This window comes from Watersipora subatra, chromosome 2 (genome assembly GCF_963576615.1).
Source record: "Watersipora subatra chromosome 2, tzWatSuba1.1, whole genome shotgun sequence".
NCBI classification, from domain to species: Eukaryota; Metazoa; Bryozoa; class Gymnolaemata; order Cheilostomatida; family Watersiporidae; genus Watersipora; species Watersipora subatra.
The window spans coordinates 37,534,629-37,554,332 of record NC_088709.1 but is presented as its reverse complement, the minus strand read 5'-3'; the positions used below and the strand labels follow the sequence as shown (position 1 = coordinate 37,554,332).

Below are 19,704 nucleotides of genomic sequence, written 5' to 3'. Positions count from 1 at the left end.
TCTCCCAAACAGTTCGTACTTGAAGCCAGATCAGTTCTGGCAGAAGGATCCTGATTAAGCCAACCAGGCAGGCATAAACGTGATCAGTTCGTACAAATAAATGTAGTCTATTTATTATATACATGTATATATAATCAGCACATATGTAATACAGCGTTAAACAGCATCGAGCTCACAAGTACAAATCCCAATGAGGTGGCCTGCGCCTCCTCCTTATATATGGTTTCGCTCTGCCCACTTACATAATGATTATGTAACACTAAATGCCTTGTGGCAGGCCTGTGAGGCGGGCCTAGATAATACCATATAATAGCATAACGGCAGGCCTGTGAGGCAGGCCCAGAAACACAGTATTATATAATAAGATACAAAAGAAGCACACCTAAGGTCCTAACAAAGAATATCGGTGTCTAAAGCTAAGAGCATGGTTAGCGTTTGTCCAGTCCTCTACAATACTATACATGTTAAAAATTAGTAACAAAATAACATGTTAACATCATCAACTATAGTTACCTACAGTAACTTTAGTGTATTTAGTAATTGTGTTCTGCAATAAAATGTCACATTACAAAGTACTGCATGCAGTACATACCATAGAGAGTTCTTACCTTGGAAACAGACATTTAACATAAACGTCAAATTTGACTTGAATGAATTTAGCCTACTAAACACATACTTGAAGCTAAAGTTTTAAGAGCGAGCACCGCATCTCTTTCAGGCGTTGTGAGAGGGACTTTGACAAATAGCATATCGGCATCTTCGTTATTTCAACGCAATCAGCTCACCGGCTGCCAAATTTTAATTTCGAGAATGTTTTTTTGTTGAAACCGTATGACAAAAAAGTTGTATGGCGAAGACGAAAAAACATTGTATTCCATATCGTAAGGCAGAAAAATCGTATAAAAAGGGCATCATAACATAAGGGCGCACTATATTAATTGATAATAAAAAGTGAACATTTACTGTGTGCAATCACATAAGGAATATAGAGCATATGGTAAGAGCGATGGTTAAGACAAGAACAGCTTAGCCTTGTGGTTCCGCACCCTTATAAATATACATGTTTGCTATTTGAATGTTGTGAGTTCTAATCCAGTACGAAAGAGATTTTTTGTTGCTAAAGATTTTATCACTATGACTGGACAGACCAACGACGGACAAACACTGACATTTATATAGATAGTCTCGTTGGATTCTGGAAAGTATGAGTTAGAATTACCTTGCTAAATAATTGTGTAAATGTATTCTCCGAAACTGATCTGCCAACTCAATTGCAAATTCTTAAATTCATCCATAACATGTTGCTGATTCCCTGATGACAACATGACCTTGTCAAAAACCTTGCAGAAAGCAAAACAAATCTCATCTTTTCAAGATTTGCTTGAGTCACACTAATTATATAATCTTGAAAGATGAACAAAATTTAAAAAAACAAAATTTGGAGTGTACAACTAACATATTTGGTAAATACCATAGATGTTATAGATATAGACATTTTAACGGAGAATGTCAAAAAATGGAAATGAGAAATTTTCATTAAAATAAAACAATGAGAACTGATTATTGAGGATGAAAAGCTGAGATAAACAGTGTATCCCCACATGAATACCACTTATAAACCGTACAGTGTATCCCCACATTAATACCACTTATAAACCGTACAGTGTATCCCCACATGAATACCACTTATAAACCGTACAGTGTATCCCCACATTAATACCACTTATAAACCGTACAGTGTATCCCCACATTAATACCACTTATAAACCGTACAGTGTATCCCCACATTAATACCACTTATAAACCGTACAGTGTATCCCCACATTAATACCACTTATAAACCGTACAGTGTATCCCCACATTAATACCACTTATAAACCGTACAGTGTATCCCCACATTAATACTACCTATAAACCGTACAGTGTATCCCCACATTAATACCACTTATAAACCGTACAGTGTATCCCCACATTAATACCACTTATAAACCGTACAGTGTATCCCCACATGAATACCACTTATAAAGCGTACAGTGTATCCCCACATTAATACCATTTATAAACCGTACAGTGTATCCCCACATTAATACCACTTATAAACCGTACAGTGTATCCCCACATTAATACCACTTATAAACCGTACAGTGTATCCCCACATTAATACCACTTATAAACCGTACAGTGTATCCCCACATTAATACCACTTATAAACCGTACAGTGTATCCCCACATTAATACCACTTATAAACCGTACAGTGTATCCCCACATTAATACCACTTATAAACCGTACAGTGTATCCCCACATTAATACCACTTATAAACCGTACAGTGTATCCCCACATTAATACCACTTATAAACCGTACAGTGTATCCCCACATTAATACCATTTATAAACCGTACAGTGTATCCCCACATTAATACCACTTATAAACCGTACAGTGTATCCCCACATTAATACCACTTATAAACCGTACAGTGTATCCCCACATTAATACCATTTATAAACCGTACAGTGTATCCCCACATGAATACCATTTATAAACCGTACAGTGTATCCCCACATTAATACCACTTATAAACCGTACAGTGTATCCCCACATTAATACCACTTATAAACCGTACAGTGTATCCCCACATGAATACCACTTATAAACCGTACAGTGTATCCCCACATTAATACCATTTATAAACCGTACAGTGTATCCCCACATTAATACCACTTATAAACCGTACAGTGTATCCCCACATTAATACCACTTATAAACCGTACAGTGTATCCCCACATTAATACCACTTATAAACCGTACAGTGTATCCCCACATTAATACCACTTATAAACCGTACAGTGTATCCCCACATTAATACCACTTATAAACCGTACAGTGTATCCCCACATTAATACCACTTATAAACCGTACAGTGTATCCCCACATTAATACCACTTATAAACCGTACAGTGTATCCCCACATTAATACCACTTATAAACCGTACAGTGTATCCCCACATTAATACCACTTATAAACCGTACAGTGTATCCCCACATTAATACCACTTATAAACCGTACAGTGTATCCCCACATTAATACCATTTATAAACCGTACAGTGTATCCCCACATTAATACCACTTATAAACCGTACAGTGTATCCCCACATTAATACCACTTATAAACCGTACAGTGTATCCCCACATTAATACCACTTATAAACCGTACAGTGTATCCCCACATTAATACTACCTATAAACCGTACAGTGTATCCCCACATTAATACCACTTATAAACCGTACAGTGTATCCCCACATTAATACCACTTATAAACCGTACAGTGTATCCCCACATTAATACCACTTATAAACCGTACAGTGTATCCCCACATGAATACCACTTATAAAGCGGTATGAATAATATGGCTTGTCCAGTGGTATGAGAGTGGTCATTTTAAAACCACACATGCAGTGGTATTAATTAGCACCGCTGCTCCGTGGTCTGATATTAGCTACTATCACAGCATGAGTGGTAGGAAATAACTATTTGCCTTTTTCGGCAAATACTATATATAATTATGAAATATAATCCCACAACCAAGCACCAGCGAAGCAAATGTTTGGGAGCTTTATGATAAATGCATATGACTTTCAAAAAAATTATCCGTCAACGACCCTTATTACCAAAAGGGTTTGGTAACAAGGGTCAATGTTACCAAACCCTTGTACAATAATCCCATCAAAAAATTGAACCATTTTTGTGTAGAGTCGTCTAAGTATAATAATGATACAAAACACATATAAACATATTTAAATATGTTACCAAGTCTTTGAAAGGTTACCGCAATATCCTAAAACTAACCCATTTGATCGGAATATACACAAATAGACAGATTAATTTGGCCTAAAATCGTGATAAAAGCTTGACAAGCTTCTTTTAATCAAAATTAAGACCGGCCAACGAAACGTCGATAAGGTCGTCCGTCAGAGAGTAGAACCATTAACTCATGCGCAGTTCACGAGAAAAACGTGCACATTTCAACTATCTATGGCAGTGTCCAATTGCCAAAGGTTTCTGTAATTAATGTAGAAGTACTGAAAAGTAATCGTTTCTTTTTTGCCGATTCTACCAGACTCTGACATTTTGGACACTTATAATGAGTACTTTGGTATTACAACTGATGTCCAAAGCAGTGAAAGTAAAGGAAATGACGACGATATTTTTCTAACGATTCTTATAAGATTATTACAAAATTTAATTATAAGAATAATTATTCGATTTTATAAGATTTAATTACAAGAATAATCATTCGAATTTACAAGATCGACGTACATAGTGACCGATGGTGTGCAATATGTTACTGTAATTATTTTTCTAAAGATTTTGTTGATGATACTGCGGCTGTGCCCAATATCACGGTACTGCCAAGCCGTTTTTAATATCTGCAAAATTAAGTAATAGGCCTACATGTTTTTATAGATATACATCTATTTTTATGACAACCAGCTAAAATCTGTTTAGATTTTTAAATTCAGCATATTTTTTTAGATATACATGTAAATACAGAAATCTACATAAATATCACAACTTCTTGACATTGGTTGCTATGACCAATGATATACAGCCCCCCAGTCTGTGTATATTACACAGCAGCTTGCCAATTTTACTTCTAATATTGCATTTCTCCTATTGCAAGGGAGAGATATAAACATATAATCTTTTCTTTTCATTATTGCTGTTTGTTGTACATAATAACACCCAGTACATTACAGCTACCATTGCAGTAACTGTTCTCCTATTGGACTGCAGTGCGATTTGACTGCTAATATTGCATTTCTCAACTGGCAGTACCCTTTCTTTTTACATTATAACTTTGGTTGCGGGCTTTATGACAGGGAAACTTCTAGTATATATTACTATAATATATCATTATAATATTACTGGTTTTTCTGCTCTGTAAACTTTTTAACACTTGCACTAATTTTGTGTAAAATATGTGTTACCATGAAATGACAAGCCTATTAAATAGCTAAAGCCATAGAATATCCACAGTGACTGTCAAGCCAGTACGGGTTTGGTTTGGGTTTTAATTGCTACCACACAAGTGGTACTAAAGTAATACCACTGCTTGAGTGGTATTAAACAATGCTATAATTATGTTGCTGCATTCTAGATGTGTTATAATAAATCATGAGGATAAATATCTCTGTATGAGTGATGCTAATAAAACCACATCATGAGTGGTACTAATAATACCTGCTAATAAGTGGTATTAGTGGTGCCATCTAAACCACTCATTTAGTGATACCAAGATGCGGAATGACCTCGAAATAAATAATAAGGGAATTGAGCATTGACTGTATTGGTAAGACATGCATAGGTAGCATGGCCGTATTGTTATATGAGGCAGCCTCTGCTGTCCAGAGGCAAAATTTCAGCACCCAGAACCGCCAAACGGTGATTTTCTTGTGGTTTAGTGTCGACAATGTTCTGACAAAAGGTGCAAACGTATTGTGTGCACAGCCCGTTTTCAGGATACTACTAGTGGTTGCAAACCTAGCGAATCCATTTCGACACCATTTTTTTACTGCTGAGAAGGGAACCGAAAAGGGAGAAAAATTATAGATCCTATTGGAAAACCGCTGTTTCCGATTGATTGAGTATCCGGTTTGACTCGCTGATTTATTGTGCTGTAATTGTTACGTAGATACTACACGTTGTGTTGACAATGATTATAAACTAATGCACCTTCCCTGCAACCAACCAGGGACTCCGAAGTTAAGGGTTGTGGGAATGAAAAAAAGTGGGAATGATGAGTGAAGAAGCAACAACATTTATTATTCTATCTCTCTAACAAAATTAAAAGTATACTACAAGCAACTATAGCCTAACTATAGCTAACGAGCCTTATGGTCCGGAGTATATACATACATTCAAACTATAGCTAATGAGCCCTATGGTCAGGACTCAGGAGTATATACATCCATGGATACTGGAAAGGCTTAGCTGAATGGTAGAATTGGATATAGTAGGACATGTAGTAACGTCTAATAGTAGTTGGATATACTATTAGACGGTACTACATGTAGATGGATGGAACTTCAGTGCAAACACGCAAACAACATCAGTATGGGTTTCTATGTTTTAAGCGAGCCGACTAAATTTTATTGTAACAGGAAACAGCGGTTTTCCAATAGGATCTATAATTTTCCAACGGAAAACAGACGTTTCGGTTTTGTCTGTTCTGGATTCACATATTTAATGATATCGATTAAGTTTAAATGTGCTAGTCGCTGTTGAACAGACAAAGAGTTTTGATTTTGATGACTACCATAAATTCTGGTCTTCAAAACTTTTACTTCCACTTAAGATGAATATTTTGATAGTTATGGGAAGCCAATTACTTACGGGATCCTGTAGAGTAATTCTTGGTTGGCTTTACTAGCCTTATTGCAGTTTTACGAAATATTCTGATGATAGTCACTGGACTGATTACCAATTGCAGATATTTGAAATGTTTTCGTTATTATTATTGTTATATCGATGCCACGCGAAGCAGACATGTTTAGAACTATCTTGAAACCTTAAAAAAAAGAAGTTTACCGCGAACTTTCTTCTTATTGCTCATATATCGAGTATGCTTGCTAATTCTTTTCACACTATCTTTACGTGAAAACATCTACTTCATTGCAAAGAAATCAACTCAAGATTTTCTGAGGCTGCATACATGTAACAGTTGATTTAAACTTTCCCTAATTTTGTGTTTTTCGTTTTTTAATATCAGTCTGTTTGACAAGCTCTAGTCACGTATTATATGTCTATAATTTGTTTGTTTAGTGAGCTATGCTATTATCTATATTTGCATTTTGCATTATATTTATTGTATAGTTTTTATTTTATGCTCACTCGTTGAACCTGTTTGTCAATGAGGAAAGGCAGTACCATCAGCACCAAACCTGATCACCTGATTATGGTAGTGATCATCAAAGGTGTGAGAGTTGAGTCACTCAGTGACTGGTGCTCTTATTATAGATCTAAATAGCTTAAGTTAGTTTTATTGTTCTACCATTATTTCTTCTCGGCAGAATCACAAACCTTCTAATATTCAATTTTAAATAATCTTTAGCCTTTTATTTATAAATTTGCTGTTTAGAGTTTATTATCAAATCTTAATCAAAAACCATAATATTTTCATTTCTTACCCTTGGCACAAATTTACATACCACATGACTTGTATTCAATAATTCGTACGTAAGGTGATACACAGCAATCTTCATTATTTTTGAGAAATATTTTTAGTATTATGCTTGCTTGTATAAGTTGCAATAATGCAAATAAAACTGCTCTCAAATAGGGTTTCTTGTGTGTGTTCTGTAAAATTTTTTCGATATTTGGGAGGGCGTTGCACTCCTACCGAACCCGCCCCGCCGGCCGCCCGGGCCTACAGCCCTCACAAATCGCCGAAGAGGACTACTCAAAATATCGGCAGAGGCATCCTAAAGATGAACAATACAGCCCTGATAGGTAGATAAGTAATGCTAGTCAGCGCAGCATATTAACAGCTGAACAATACACATTCAACTTACATTGTTAAGTTTCTCAAAGGTCAGTTGAAGCACCTGAAGTTTCTCGGCAGGCGTGAAGCAAGTGCTCAGCCGCTGCAGTGATTCGATAGCCGAGGAGTAGCAGCCATTGGTGGAAGTGCCTGACTAAAAAAGACATTGGCCGAAATTGTGAGAATGAACATGACAGCAGAACTAAAAAAACAAACAAGTTTACGAATTTGGTGGCTTCTATGAATTGAATAGACTAACCATGAAGTTCGTGTTCAGATCATTTCAATAAAATCAATACGTACCAAAAGCTTGATTATGTTTCAGGTAAACGAACTAAAATCAGATTTGAGCCAACTCTTATCTTGTTTAAGTTGCTACATACTACCACCAAGTCCAGCATAACTAATATGCATTTTCAAACCGGTGACACATAAACATAGATATGTAACTCTCACATGGACGTTTAACTAACGCCTTTAAAGAGGAGTCACAGAGCTCTCAGATAAACTTTCAACTAACACCTTTGAAGAGGAGCTACAGAGCTCTCAGATAGACCTTCAACTAACACCTTTGAAAATGAGTAACGAAGCTCTAAGATAGACCTTTAAACCATAACTGCCACGAACAACTTTTATCGTATTTACTAGGTAAATCAGACATGCTGATTCCGGTTTTGTAATCAAAATAAAGATTAGGCCACTAACTTTCAGAGTAATAAAGGATTTTTTATAGCGTTTTAATATCGGTCTCGAAAACAACACGATCGGCATAACAAGCTCCGCCCATAAATACTTGACGTAACCTAGCTTTTTAGGAACAGAAGTTACGTAGAGATGTTTAGACCGATTTAGAATAATAGAGACGGGTGTTTTAAAATCTATTAATATCTAAATCCAGCTTTAAAAATAATATCAGTCTTTTCTGAAAGGTAGATAAGCTATTTAACATTGCATATTTAAAAAGCGCGATAACAACGCTAGCTCGCGATAAAACCGCGCTTTTTGAGCTCATTTTTCTCGGCGTTCAGCCCATTTAAATGTCATGTAACAAGCTACAAGCAATTTTAAATAGTTTATATACCTTTCATAAAAAACTGGAATTATTTTACAGGCTGGATTTAGATAATAATGGGTTTTAAGACACCCATCTCTATTATTCTAAATCGGACTAAACATTCCTAACTTCCGTTCCTGAAAAAGCTAGGTTTCGTCACATATTTATGGGCGGAGCTTGTAATGCCGATTGTGTTGTTTTCGAAACGGATATTGAAACGCTTTAAAAAAGCCTAAATGACTTTGAAGGTTAGTGGACTAATCTTTATTTGGAGTACAAAATCGGAATCAGCGTGTCTGATTTACCTAGTAAATACAATAAAAGTTGTTCGTGACAGTTATGGTTTAACTAACACCTTTGGAGAGGAGTTACAGAGCTCTCAGAGAAACCTTTAAGCAACACCTCTGAAGAGGAGTCACAGAGCTCTCAGATAGACCATTAACTAGCACCTCTGAAAAAGAGTTACAGAGCTCTCAGAGAAACCTTTAACTAACACCTTTAAAAAGGAGTTACAGAGCTCTCAGAGAAACCTTTAACTAACACCTTTGAAAAGGAGTTACAGAGCTCTCAGAGAAACCTTTAACTAACACCTTTGAAAAAGAGTCACAGAGCTCTCAGATAGACCTTTAACTAACACCTCTGAAGAGGAGTTACAGAGCTCTCAGATAGATCTTGAACTAACACATTTGAAAAGGAGTCACAGAGCTCTCAGATAGACCTTTAACTAACACCTTTGAAGAGGAGTCACATAGTTCTCAGATAAACTGTTAACTAACACCTCTGAGAAGGAGTTACAGAGCTCTCAGATAAACCTTTAACTAACACCTCTGAAGCGGAATTACAGAGCTCTCAGATAGACCTGGAACTAACAGCTTTGAAGAGGAGTCACAGAGCTCTCAGATAAACCTTTAACTAACACCTTTGAAATGGAGTCACAGAGCTCTCAAATAGACCTTTAACTAACACCTCTGAAGAGGAGTCACAGAGCTCTCAGATAGACCTTTAAGTAACACCTTTGAAGAGGCGTCACAGAGCTCTCAGATAGACCTTTAACTAACACCTTTGAAGAGTCACAGAGCTCTCAGATAAACCTTTAACTAAAACCTTTGAAGAGGAGTCACAGAGCTCTCAGATAGACCTTTAACTACCACCTTTGAAGAGGAGTCACAGAGCTCTCAGATAGACCTTTAACACTTCTGAAGAGGAGTCACAGAGCTCTCAGATAGACCTTTAAGTAACACCTCTAAAGAGGAGTCACAGAGCTCTCAGATAAACCTTTAACTAACACCTTTGAAGAAGAGTTACAAAGCTCTCAGATAGACCTTTAACACCTTTGAAGAGGAGCTACAGAGCCTTCCAATAAACATTTAACTAACACCTTTGAAGAGGAGTTACAGAGCTCTCAGATAGACCTTTAAGTAACACCTTTGAAGAGGAGTTACAGAGCTCTCAGATAGACCTTTAAAACCTTTAAAGAGGAGTTACAGAGTCTTCCGATAAACATATAACTAACACCTTTGAAGAGGAGTTACAGAGCTCTCAGATAAACCTTTAACTAACACCTTTGAAGAGGAGTTACAGAGCTCTCAGATAGACCTTTAAAACCTTTAAAGAGGAGTTACAGAGTCTTCCGATAAACATATAACTAACACCTTTGAAGAGGAGTTACAGAGCTCTCAAATAAACCTTTAACTAACACCTTCGAAGAGGAATTACAGAGCTCTCAGATAGACCTTTAAGTAACACCTTTGAAGAGAAGTTACAGAGCTCTCAGATAAACCTTTAAAACCTTTAAAGAGGAGTTACAGAGTCTTCCGATAAACATATAACTAACACCTTTGAAGAGGAGTTACAGAGCTCTCAGATAAACCTTTAACTAACACCTTCGAAGAGGAGTTACAGAGCCCTCAGATACCTTTAACTAACACCTTTGACGAGCAGTAAATATTTGTCAGCATTGACCTTACCTTAAACTCTCCATGTGTTGCCTCTTCTTCCTGACTAATCCTAAACCTCTCCGGTATACCAAGATAAGAAAATAGGGTGGAATCGCACTGTTTGTTGAATCTCTGTAACTTGTTCCAGTATTGTTCATCAGCCGTTTCATTTTGCAGTGCATACAAGTGGAACAGAGGCTCATATATCTTTGGCAAGAACATGGGAAATATGAGTAGGGTTGGTGTGACTATATCGCTAAAACACAGAGACACAAAACTACTAGTGAATTATGCCGAAATCGGCAATTCATAAAAGTTTGTCTTATCTCAGAATTAAAAAAAGAAATACCAAGGGACAAGCTGAGAGAAAAAAAAACCGTCTGAGTTACTTTGATGAGCTGCTAAAATTCAAGTGTTCAATGATCACTGTAAGTTAACAATGAGCGTCTGAGCAGCTCATAAATAACCAACTTAATATAAAATATGTGTGGAACCCACCCGTGTACCATGTATGGAGGTGTGGTGTGCCAACCATCACCCCATGTACCATTCATGGCCAAACGATAGACTTGTTTCAACTGTCGATTTTTTAATGGATTCAGTATGCTCTTTTTTGCATATCTGTCCCCACATGTGCACGAAATTTTTCTAGCGACATCGTTTCTTGTTTTATGACTAGGTTCAAGGGAACATACTGTAGAGTGAAAAAAAGTGAAAGGTGCACAGGAATGCGAAGGAGCTAGAGTAACTATAGGCTATTAGAAATGCTCTGAGTGAGTTGGCACTGCTTCGGCTGGGAACTTCAGCCAGTAAACTTTGACTAGTAAAATTTGACCAGCAAACTTTGATTAGTAAACTTTGGCTAGTAAACTTTGACTAGTAAACTTTGACTAGTAAACTTTGACCAGGAAACTTTGACCAGTAAACTTTGACTAGTAAACTTTGACCAGTAAAACTTTGACTAGTAAACTTTGACTAGTAAACTTTGACTAGTACACTTTGACTAGTACACTTTGACTAGTAAACTTTGACTAGTAAACTTTGACTAGTAAACTTTGACCAGTAAACTTTGACCAGTAGACTTTGACCAGTAAACTTTGACTAGTAAACTTTGACCAGGAAACTTTGACCAGTAAACTTTGACCAGTAAACTTTGACCAGTAAACTTTGACTAGTAAACTTTGACTAGTACACTTTGACTAGTAAACTTAGACTAGTAAACTTTGACTAGTAAACTTTGACTAGTAAACTTTGACCAGTAGACTTTGACCAGTAAACTTTGACTAGTAAACTTTGACCAGGAAACTTTGACTAGTAAACTTTGACCGGTAAACTTTGACTAGTAAACTTTGACTAGTAAACTTTGACTAGTAAACTTTGACTAGTGAACTTTGACTAGTAAACTTTGACTAGTAAACTTTGACCAGTAAACTTTGATTAGTAAACTTCGATTAGTAAACTTTGACCAGTAGACTTTGACCAGCAAACTTTGACCAGTAAACTTTGACTAGTAAACTTTGACTAGTAAACTTTGACCAGTAGACTTTGACCAGTAAACTTTGACCAGTAAAACTTTAACTAGTAAACTTTGACTAGTAAACTTTGACTAGTGAACTTTGAATAGTAAACTTTGACTAGTAAACTTTGACTAGTAAACTTTGACTAGTAAACTTTGACCAGTAAACTTCGATTAGTAAACTTCGACCAGTAAACTTTGACCAGTAGACTTTGACCAGTAAACTTTGACCAGTAAAACTTTGACTAGTAAACTTTGACTAGTACACTTTGACTAGTAAACTTTGACTAGTCAACTTAATAGCGTCCATCTTATCAAGTTTATCACCTGATCTGCTTCACTTGCCTTTGTTGTAATATCCTTTGTTGTAATATAATTTGTTGTAATATCGTTTGTTGTAATATCCTTTGTTGTAATATAGTTTGCTGTCACTTTTACAGCTTCTATACTCTTTGCAGACTTTTAATTTTTGTTGAGTCAAACCACTACTTTCACATTGGTTGTAAATTGATGCTTTATTATGGAAGAATATATACAACAATTTTGGTATCTTGTTCAATCAACATTCAGGTAAAAATTTGGAAGTCTGATGATACCATGGATCTATAACACATCCATCAGCTATTTAAATACATACAGTGTAAAATAGGTTTACAAGTTCACATATGTATGTGAGAAATTGAATAGAGGTTCAGCAGTATGACATATCTAGCAGCAATGAGTAGAATAAACATAAAATTGCTTACGTTTCTGCCATTTGTTGCAATTCTCTCCCGGACTCCTCATTGAGAGGATCAAAGTGATTGCTTGATACTGCCATTTGTGGGACAGAATGAACTTCAGCCTCCTGCTGCCTTTGAGCAGCAAAGACTGCTTCAGAAACAATCTTTTTAGCGGAGTAGTCTGAAGGCAGTTCGGGGAATAAAATTCTGCAATTAAGATAAAACAGCAAATTATAAATTTCATAACAGCACAACATTACAGATTGATGATGGATAATATTTTATTATATTGAAAAATTGTGGATTTAATATTTTCATAGTCTGTACATACACCATATACATACATACATACATACATATACATACTATAGCCACCTACTACAATGACACGCTTGATTCTCTATAGAATTAGGTGTTCGACCATACACAATAGAACCCTATTATATAGAAATGGTGAATAGATCTTTGCATCGCAACACCTCCTTACTGTTTTTTTATTTTTTTTTATTCAAATATTGTATGAGTGACAAACAATTATTAATGTAGTCAAGAAGTTAAAAATAATTCACTGAATCACAGCAATTTTGGTGTTTCATTTTTAGAGCACTACAAGCTGGATTCCTTCAGACAACAACTGGGACTATATTGATAGATATATAACTCTAACGGCAAATAACGGCGAGAAGTGTCGAAAGGCGCTCAAATGTGAAGAAAAACCTACCTTATGAGAGTGTAATATCTGTATGTGATAGAAAGTAGCTCCTCCCTGGCATGCATGAGCAACCTACGATGAGTACCTGTGCCTGAGTAGGAGGCTCTGTACACATCCACCAGGTTTTTGAGCAGCAAACCTAATGGGTGGAACTCGCTGTCGCATGCCTATGACAAGCCATCAAAGTGAGTCAATGGATACCGATGGTTGAAATCTATGGCTAAAACCCAATTCATCCAACTATTTGAAAAAAATCTTCCTATGAAGCCAGAAAACCTACAAATTATTCAATCAACAACTTAATTTGCAGTATTTTATAGACACTGAATTTATTGAACAATAAATTCAGTGTCTATAAAATACAAAAGCTGAGGGGAAAATGCAGTTGTGTTGATACAGGAAAATAAGAATGCTGAAGAGACTCAAGGCTTGCTATCTAAGCACAGATAAAAATGGGAAAAGATATAAGATCACCTGACAGAGATAGTCACGAATACAATTCAAATGTTCAAGAGAAAGATAACTCAGATTGTGACTTGGCACTTTTTCGAGCACAGGAGAATATTCTCTCTTTTGTTTCCTGCGCAAATAAACAAAAAAAAAACGTTTTGAACATGTTTGGATGAGAACAGTATAACTATTTTACCTACAATTATTTGTTTGATTGCTGTTAAAAACATACTTACGAACAGCAGGTAAAACAAGGTCTTGTTGTAAAAGACAAAAGTGAACTGAGATGTAAGCATCACTGAGTTCTCAAGCTAAACAAAGACATCTGTAAAAGCTGACCCGAAACATTCACTTATGTATAATCAATAGAATTTTGAAAAAATTCAAATATTTTAAAATTGCATTGGAACATGTCTTTCACAAAACATATGAGCCAACGTCTGATGCGCATGTGAACAAACATATGAATATAAAGTCTGATACGTGTGAACAAACCTGAACCTAAAGTCTGATGCATGTGAACAAACACGAACCTAAAGTCTCATAGCTGTGAACAAACATCAACCTAAAGTCAGATGCATGTGAAAAAACATGAACCTAAAATCTGATGCATGTGAACAAACATACAGACCTATAGTCTGATGCATGTGAACAAACATATGAACCTATAGTCTGATGCATGTGAACAAACATACGAACCTATAGTCTCATGCATGTGAACAAACATGAACCTAAAGTCTGATAATCATCAATATTATAGCTCTTATACAACACTACTATAGTCATCAATAGCTCTTATATAACACTACTATAGTCATCAATAGCTCTTATATAACACTACTATAGTCATCAATAGCTCTTATACAACACTACTATAATCATCAACAACTCTTATACAACACTACTATAGTCATCAATAGCTCTTATATAACACTACTATAGTCATCAATAGCTCTTATATAACACTACTATAGTCATCAATAGCTCTTATACAACACTACTATAGTCATCAATAGCTCTTATATAACACTACTATAGTCATCAATAGCTCTTATATAACACTACTATAGTCATCAATAGCTCTTATATAACACTAGTATAGTCATCAATAGCTCTTATACAACACTACTATAGTCATCAATAGCTCTTATATAACACTACTATAGTCATCAATAGCTCTTATACAACACTACTATAGTCATCAATAGCTCTTATACAACACTACTATAGTCATCAATAGCTCTTATATAACACTACTATAGTCATCAATAGCTCTTATATAACACTACTATAGTCATCAACAACTCTTATACAACACTACTATAGTCATCAATAGCTCTTATACAACACTACTATAGTCATCAATAGCTCTTATATAACACTACTATAGTCATCAATAGCTCTTATATAACACTACTATAGTCATCAATAGCTCTTATATAACACTAGTATAGTCATCAATAGCTCTTATACAACACTACTATAGTCATCAATAGCTCTTATATAACACTACTATAGTCATCAATAGCTCTTATACAACACTACTATAGTCATCAATAGCTCTTATACAACACTACTATAGTCATCAATAGCTCTTATATAACACTACTATAGTCATCAATAGCTCTTATATAACACTACTATAGTCATCAACAACTCTTATACAACACTACTATAGTCATCAATAGCTCTTATATAACACTACTATAGTCATCAATAGCTCTTATACAACACTACTATAATCAGCAATAGCTCTTATACAACACTACTATAATCAGCAATAGCTCTTATACAACACTACTATAGTCATCAATAGCTCTTATACAACACTACTATAATCAGCAATAGCTCTTATACAACACTACTATAGTCATCAACAGCTCTTATACAACACTACTATGGTCATCAATAGCTCTTATATAACACTACTATGGCCATCAATAGCTCATATACAACACTACTACAGTCATCAATAGCTCTTATACAACACTACTATAGTCATCAATAGCTCTTATACAACACTACTATAATCATCAACAACTCTTATACAACACTACTATGGTCATCAATAGCTCATATACAACACTACTATAGTCATCAATAGCTCTTATATAACACTAGTATAGTCATCAATAGCTCTTATACAACACTACTATAGTCATCAATAGCTCATATACAACACTACTACAGTCATCAATAGCTCTTATACAACACTACTATAGTCATCAATAGCTCTTATACAACACTACTATAGTCATCAATAGCTCATATACAACACTACTATGGTCATCAATAGCTCTTATATAACACTACTATGGTCATCAATAGCTCATATACAACACTACTATGGCCATCAATAGCTCATATACAACACTACTACAGTCATCAATAGCTCTTATACAACACTACTATAGTCATCAATAGCTCTTATACAACACTACTATAGTCAGCAATAGCTCTTATACAACACTACTATAGTCATCAATAGCTCTTATACAACACTACTATAGTCATCAATAGCTCATATACAACACTACTATGATCATCAATAGCTCTTATACAACACTACTATAGTCATCAATAGCTCTTATACAACACTACTATAATCAGCAATAGCTCTTATACAACACTACTATAGTCATCAATAGCTCTTATATAACACTACTATAATCAGCAATAGCTCTTATACAACACTACTATAGTCAGCAATAGCTCTTATACAACACTACTATAGTCATCAATAGCTCTTATACAACACTACTATAGTCATCAATAGCTCTTATATAACACTACTATAGTCATCAATAGCTCATATACAACACTACTACAGTCATCAATAGCTCTTATACAACACTACTATAGTCATCAATAGCTCTTATACAACACTACTATGGTCATCAATAGCTCTTATATAACACTACTATGGTCATCAATAGCTCATATACAACACTACTATGGCCATCAATAGCTCATATACAACACTACTACAGTCATCAATAGCTCTTATACAACACTACTATAGTCATCAATAGCTCTTATACAACACTACTATAGTCAGCAATAGCTCTTATACAACACTACTATAGTCATCAATAGCTCTTATACAACACTACTATAGTCATCAATAGCTCATATACAACACTACTATGGTCATCAATAGCTCTTATACAACACTACTATAGTCATCAATAGCTCATATACAACACTACTATGGTCATCAATAGCTCTTATATAACACTACTATGGTCATCAATAGCTCTTATATAACACTACTATAATCATCAACAACTCTTATACAACACAACTATAGTCAGCAATAGCTCTTATACAACACTACTATAGTCATCAATAGCTCTTATACAACACTACTATAGTCATCAATAGCTCTTATACAACACTACTATAATCAGCAATAGCTCTTATACAACACTACTATAATCATCAACAACTCTTATACAACACTACTATAGTCATCAATAGCTCTTATATAACACTACTATGGTCATCAACAGCTCTTATACAACACTACTATAGTCATCAATAGCTCTTATACAACACTACTATAGTCATCAACAGCTCTTATACAACACTACTATAATCATCAACAACTCTTATATAACACTACTATAGTCATCAATAGCTCTTATACAACACTACTATAGTCATCAATAGCTCTTATACAACACTACTATAATCATCAATAGCTCTTATACAACACTACTATAATCATCAACAACTCTTATATAACACTACTATAGTCATCAATAGCTCTTATACAACACTACTATAGTCAGCAATAGCTCTTATACAACACTACTATAATCATCAACAACTCTTATACAACACTACTATAATCATCAATAGCTCTTATATAACACTACTATAATCATCAACAACTCTTATACAACACTACTATAGTCAGCAATAGCTCTTATATAACACTACTATAGTCATCAATAGCTCTTATACAACACTACTATAATCAGCAATAGCTCTTATACAACACTACTATAGTCATCAACAACTCTTATACAACACTACTATAATCATCAATAGCTCTTATACAACACTACTATAGTCATCAATAGCTCTTATACAACACTACTATAATCAGCAATAGCTCTTATACAACACTACTATAGTCATCAATAGCTCTTATACAACACTACTATAATCAGCAATAGCTCTTATACAACACTACTATAGTCATCAACAGCTCTTATACAACACTACTATGGTCATCAATAGCTCTTATATAACACTACTATGGCCATCAATAGCTCATATACAACACTACTACAGTCATCAATAGCTCTTATACAACACTACTATAGTCATCAATAGCTCTTATACAACACTACTATAATCATCAACAACTCTTATACAACACTACTATAGTCATCAATAGCTCTTATACAACACTACTATAGTCATCAATAGCTCTTATATAACACTACTATAGTCATCAATAGCTCTTATACAACACTACTATAATCATCAACAACTCTTATACAACACTACTATGGTCATCAATAGCTCATATACAACACTACTATAGTCATCAATAGCTCATATACAACACTACTACAGTCATCAATAGCTCTTATACAACACTACTATAGTCATCAATAGCTCTTATACAACACTACTATAGTCATCAATAGCTCATATACAACACTACTATGGTCATCAATAGCTCTTATATAACACTACTATGGTCATCAATAGCTCATATACAACACTACTATGGCCATCAATAGCTCATATACAACACTACTACAGTCATCAATAGCTCTTATACAACACTACTATAGTCATCAATAGCTCTTATACAACACTACTATAGTCAGCAATAGCTCTTATACAACACTACTATAGTCATCAATAGCTCTTATATAACACTACTATAATCAGCAATAGCTCTTATACAACACTACTATAGTCATCAATAGCTCTTATATAACACTACTATAATCATCAACAACTCTTATACAACACAACTATAGTCAGCAATAGCTCTTATACAACACTACTATAGTCATCAATAGCTCTTATACAACACTACTATAGTCATCAATAGCTCTTATACAACACTACTATAATCATCAATAGCTCTTATACAACACTACTATAGTCATCAATAGCTCTTATACAGCACTACTATAGTCATCAATAGCTCTTATATAACACTACTATGGTCATCAACAGCTCTTATACAACACTACTATAGTCAGCAATAGCTCTTATACAACACTACTATAATCATCAACAACTCTTATACAACACTACTATAATCATCAATAGCTCTTATATAACACTACTATAATCATCAACAACTCTTATACAACACTACTATAGTCAGCAATAGCTCTTATATAACACTACTATAGTCATCAATAGCTCTTATACAACACTACTATAATCAGCAATAGCTCTTATACAACACTACTATAGTCATCAACAACTCTTATACAACACTACTATAATCATCAATAGCTCTTATACAACACTACTATAGTCATCAATAGCTCTTATACAACACTACTATAATCATCAACAACTCTTATACAACACTACTATGGTCATCAATAGCTCATATACAACACTACTATAGTCATCAACAACTCTTATACAACACTACTATAATCAGCAACAACTCTTATACAACACTACTATAATCAGCAATAGCTCTTATACAACACTACTATAGTCATCAACAACTCTTATACAACACTACTATAATCATCAATAGCTCTTATACAACACTACT

General features: G+C 34.8%; 1 protein-coding gene across 1 annotated transcript in view; it reads right to left on the bottom strand.

Annotated features, from left to right (window-relative positions):
* LOC137388947 (alsin-like) overlaps nucleotides 1-19,704 on the bottom strand; it is a 116,080-nt gene that overhangs the window by 2,458 nt on the left and 93,918 nt on the right. Inside the window, exons 26-30 of the mRNA XM_068075454.1 lie at nucleotides 13,959-14,064; nucleotides 13,494-13,651; nucleotides 12,797-12,979; nucleotides 10,565-10,790; nucleotides 7,575-7,697 (exon numbers count right to left, since the gene is read on the bottom strand). Of these exons, the coding sequence (XP_067931555.1) occupies nucleotides 7,575-7,697; nucleotides 10,565-10,790; nucleotides 12,797-12,979; nucleotides 13,494-13,651; nucleotides 13,959-14,064 (796 nt within the window). The remainder of the gene's footprint in view (nucleotides 1-7,574; nucleotides 7,698-10,564; nucleotides 10,791-12,796; nucleotides 12,980-13,493; nucleotides 13,652-13,958; nucleotides 14,065-19,704) is intronic.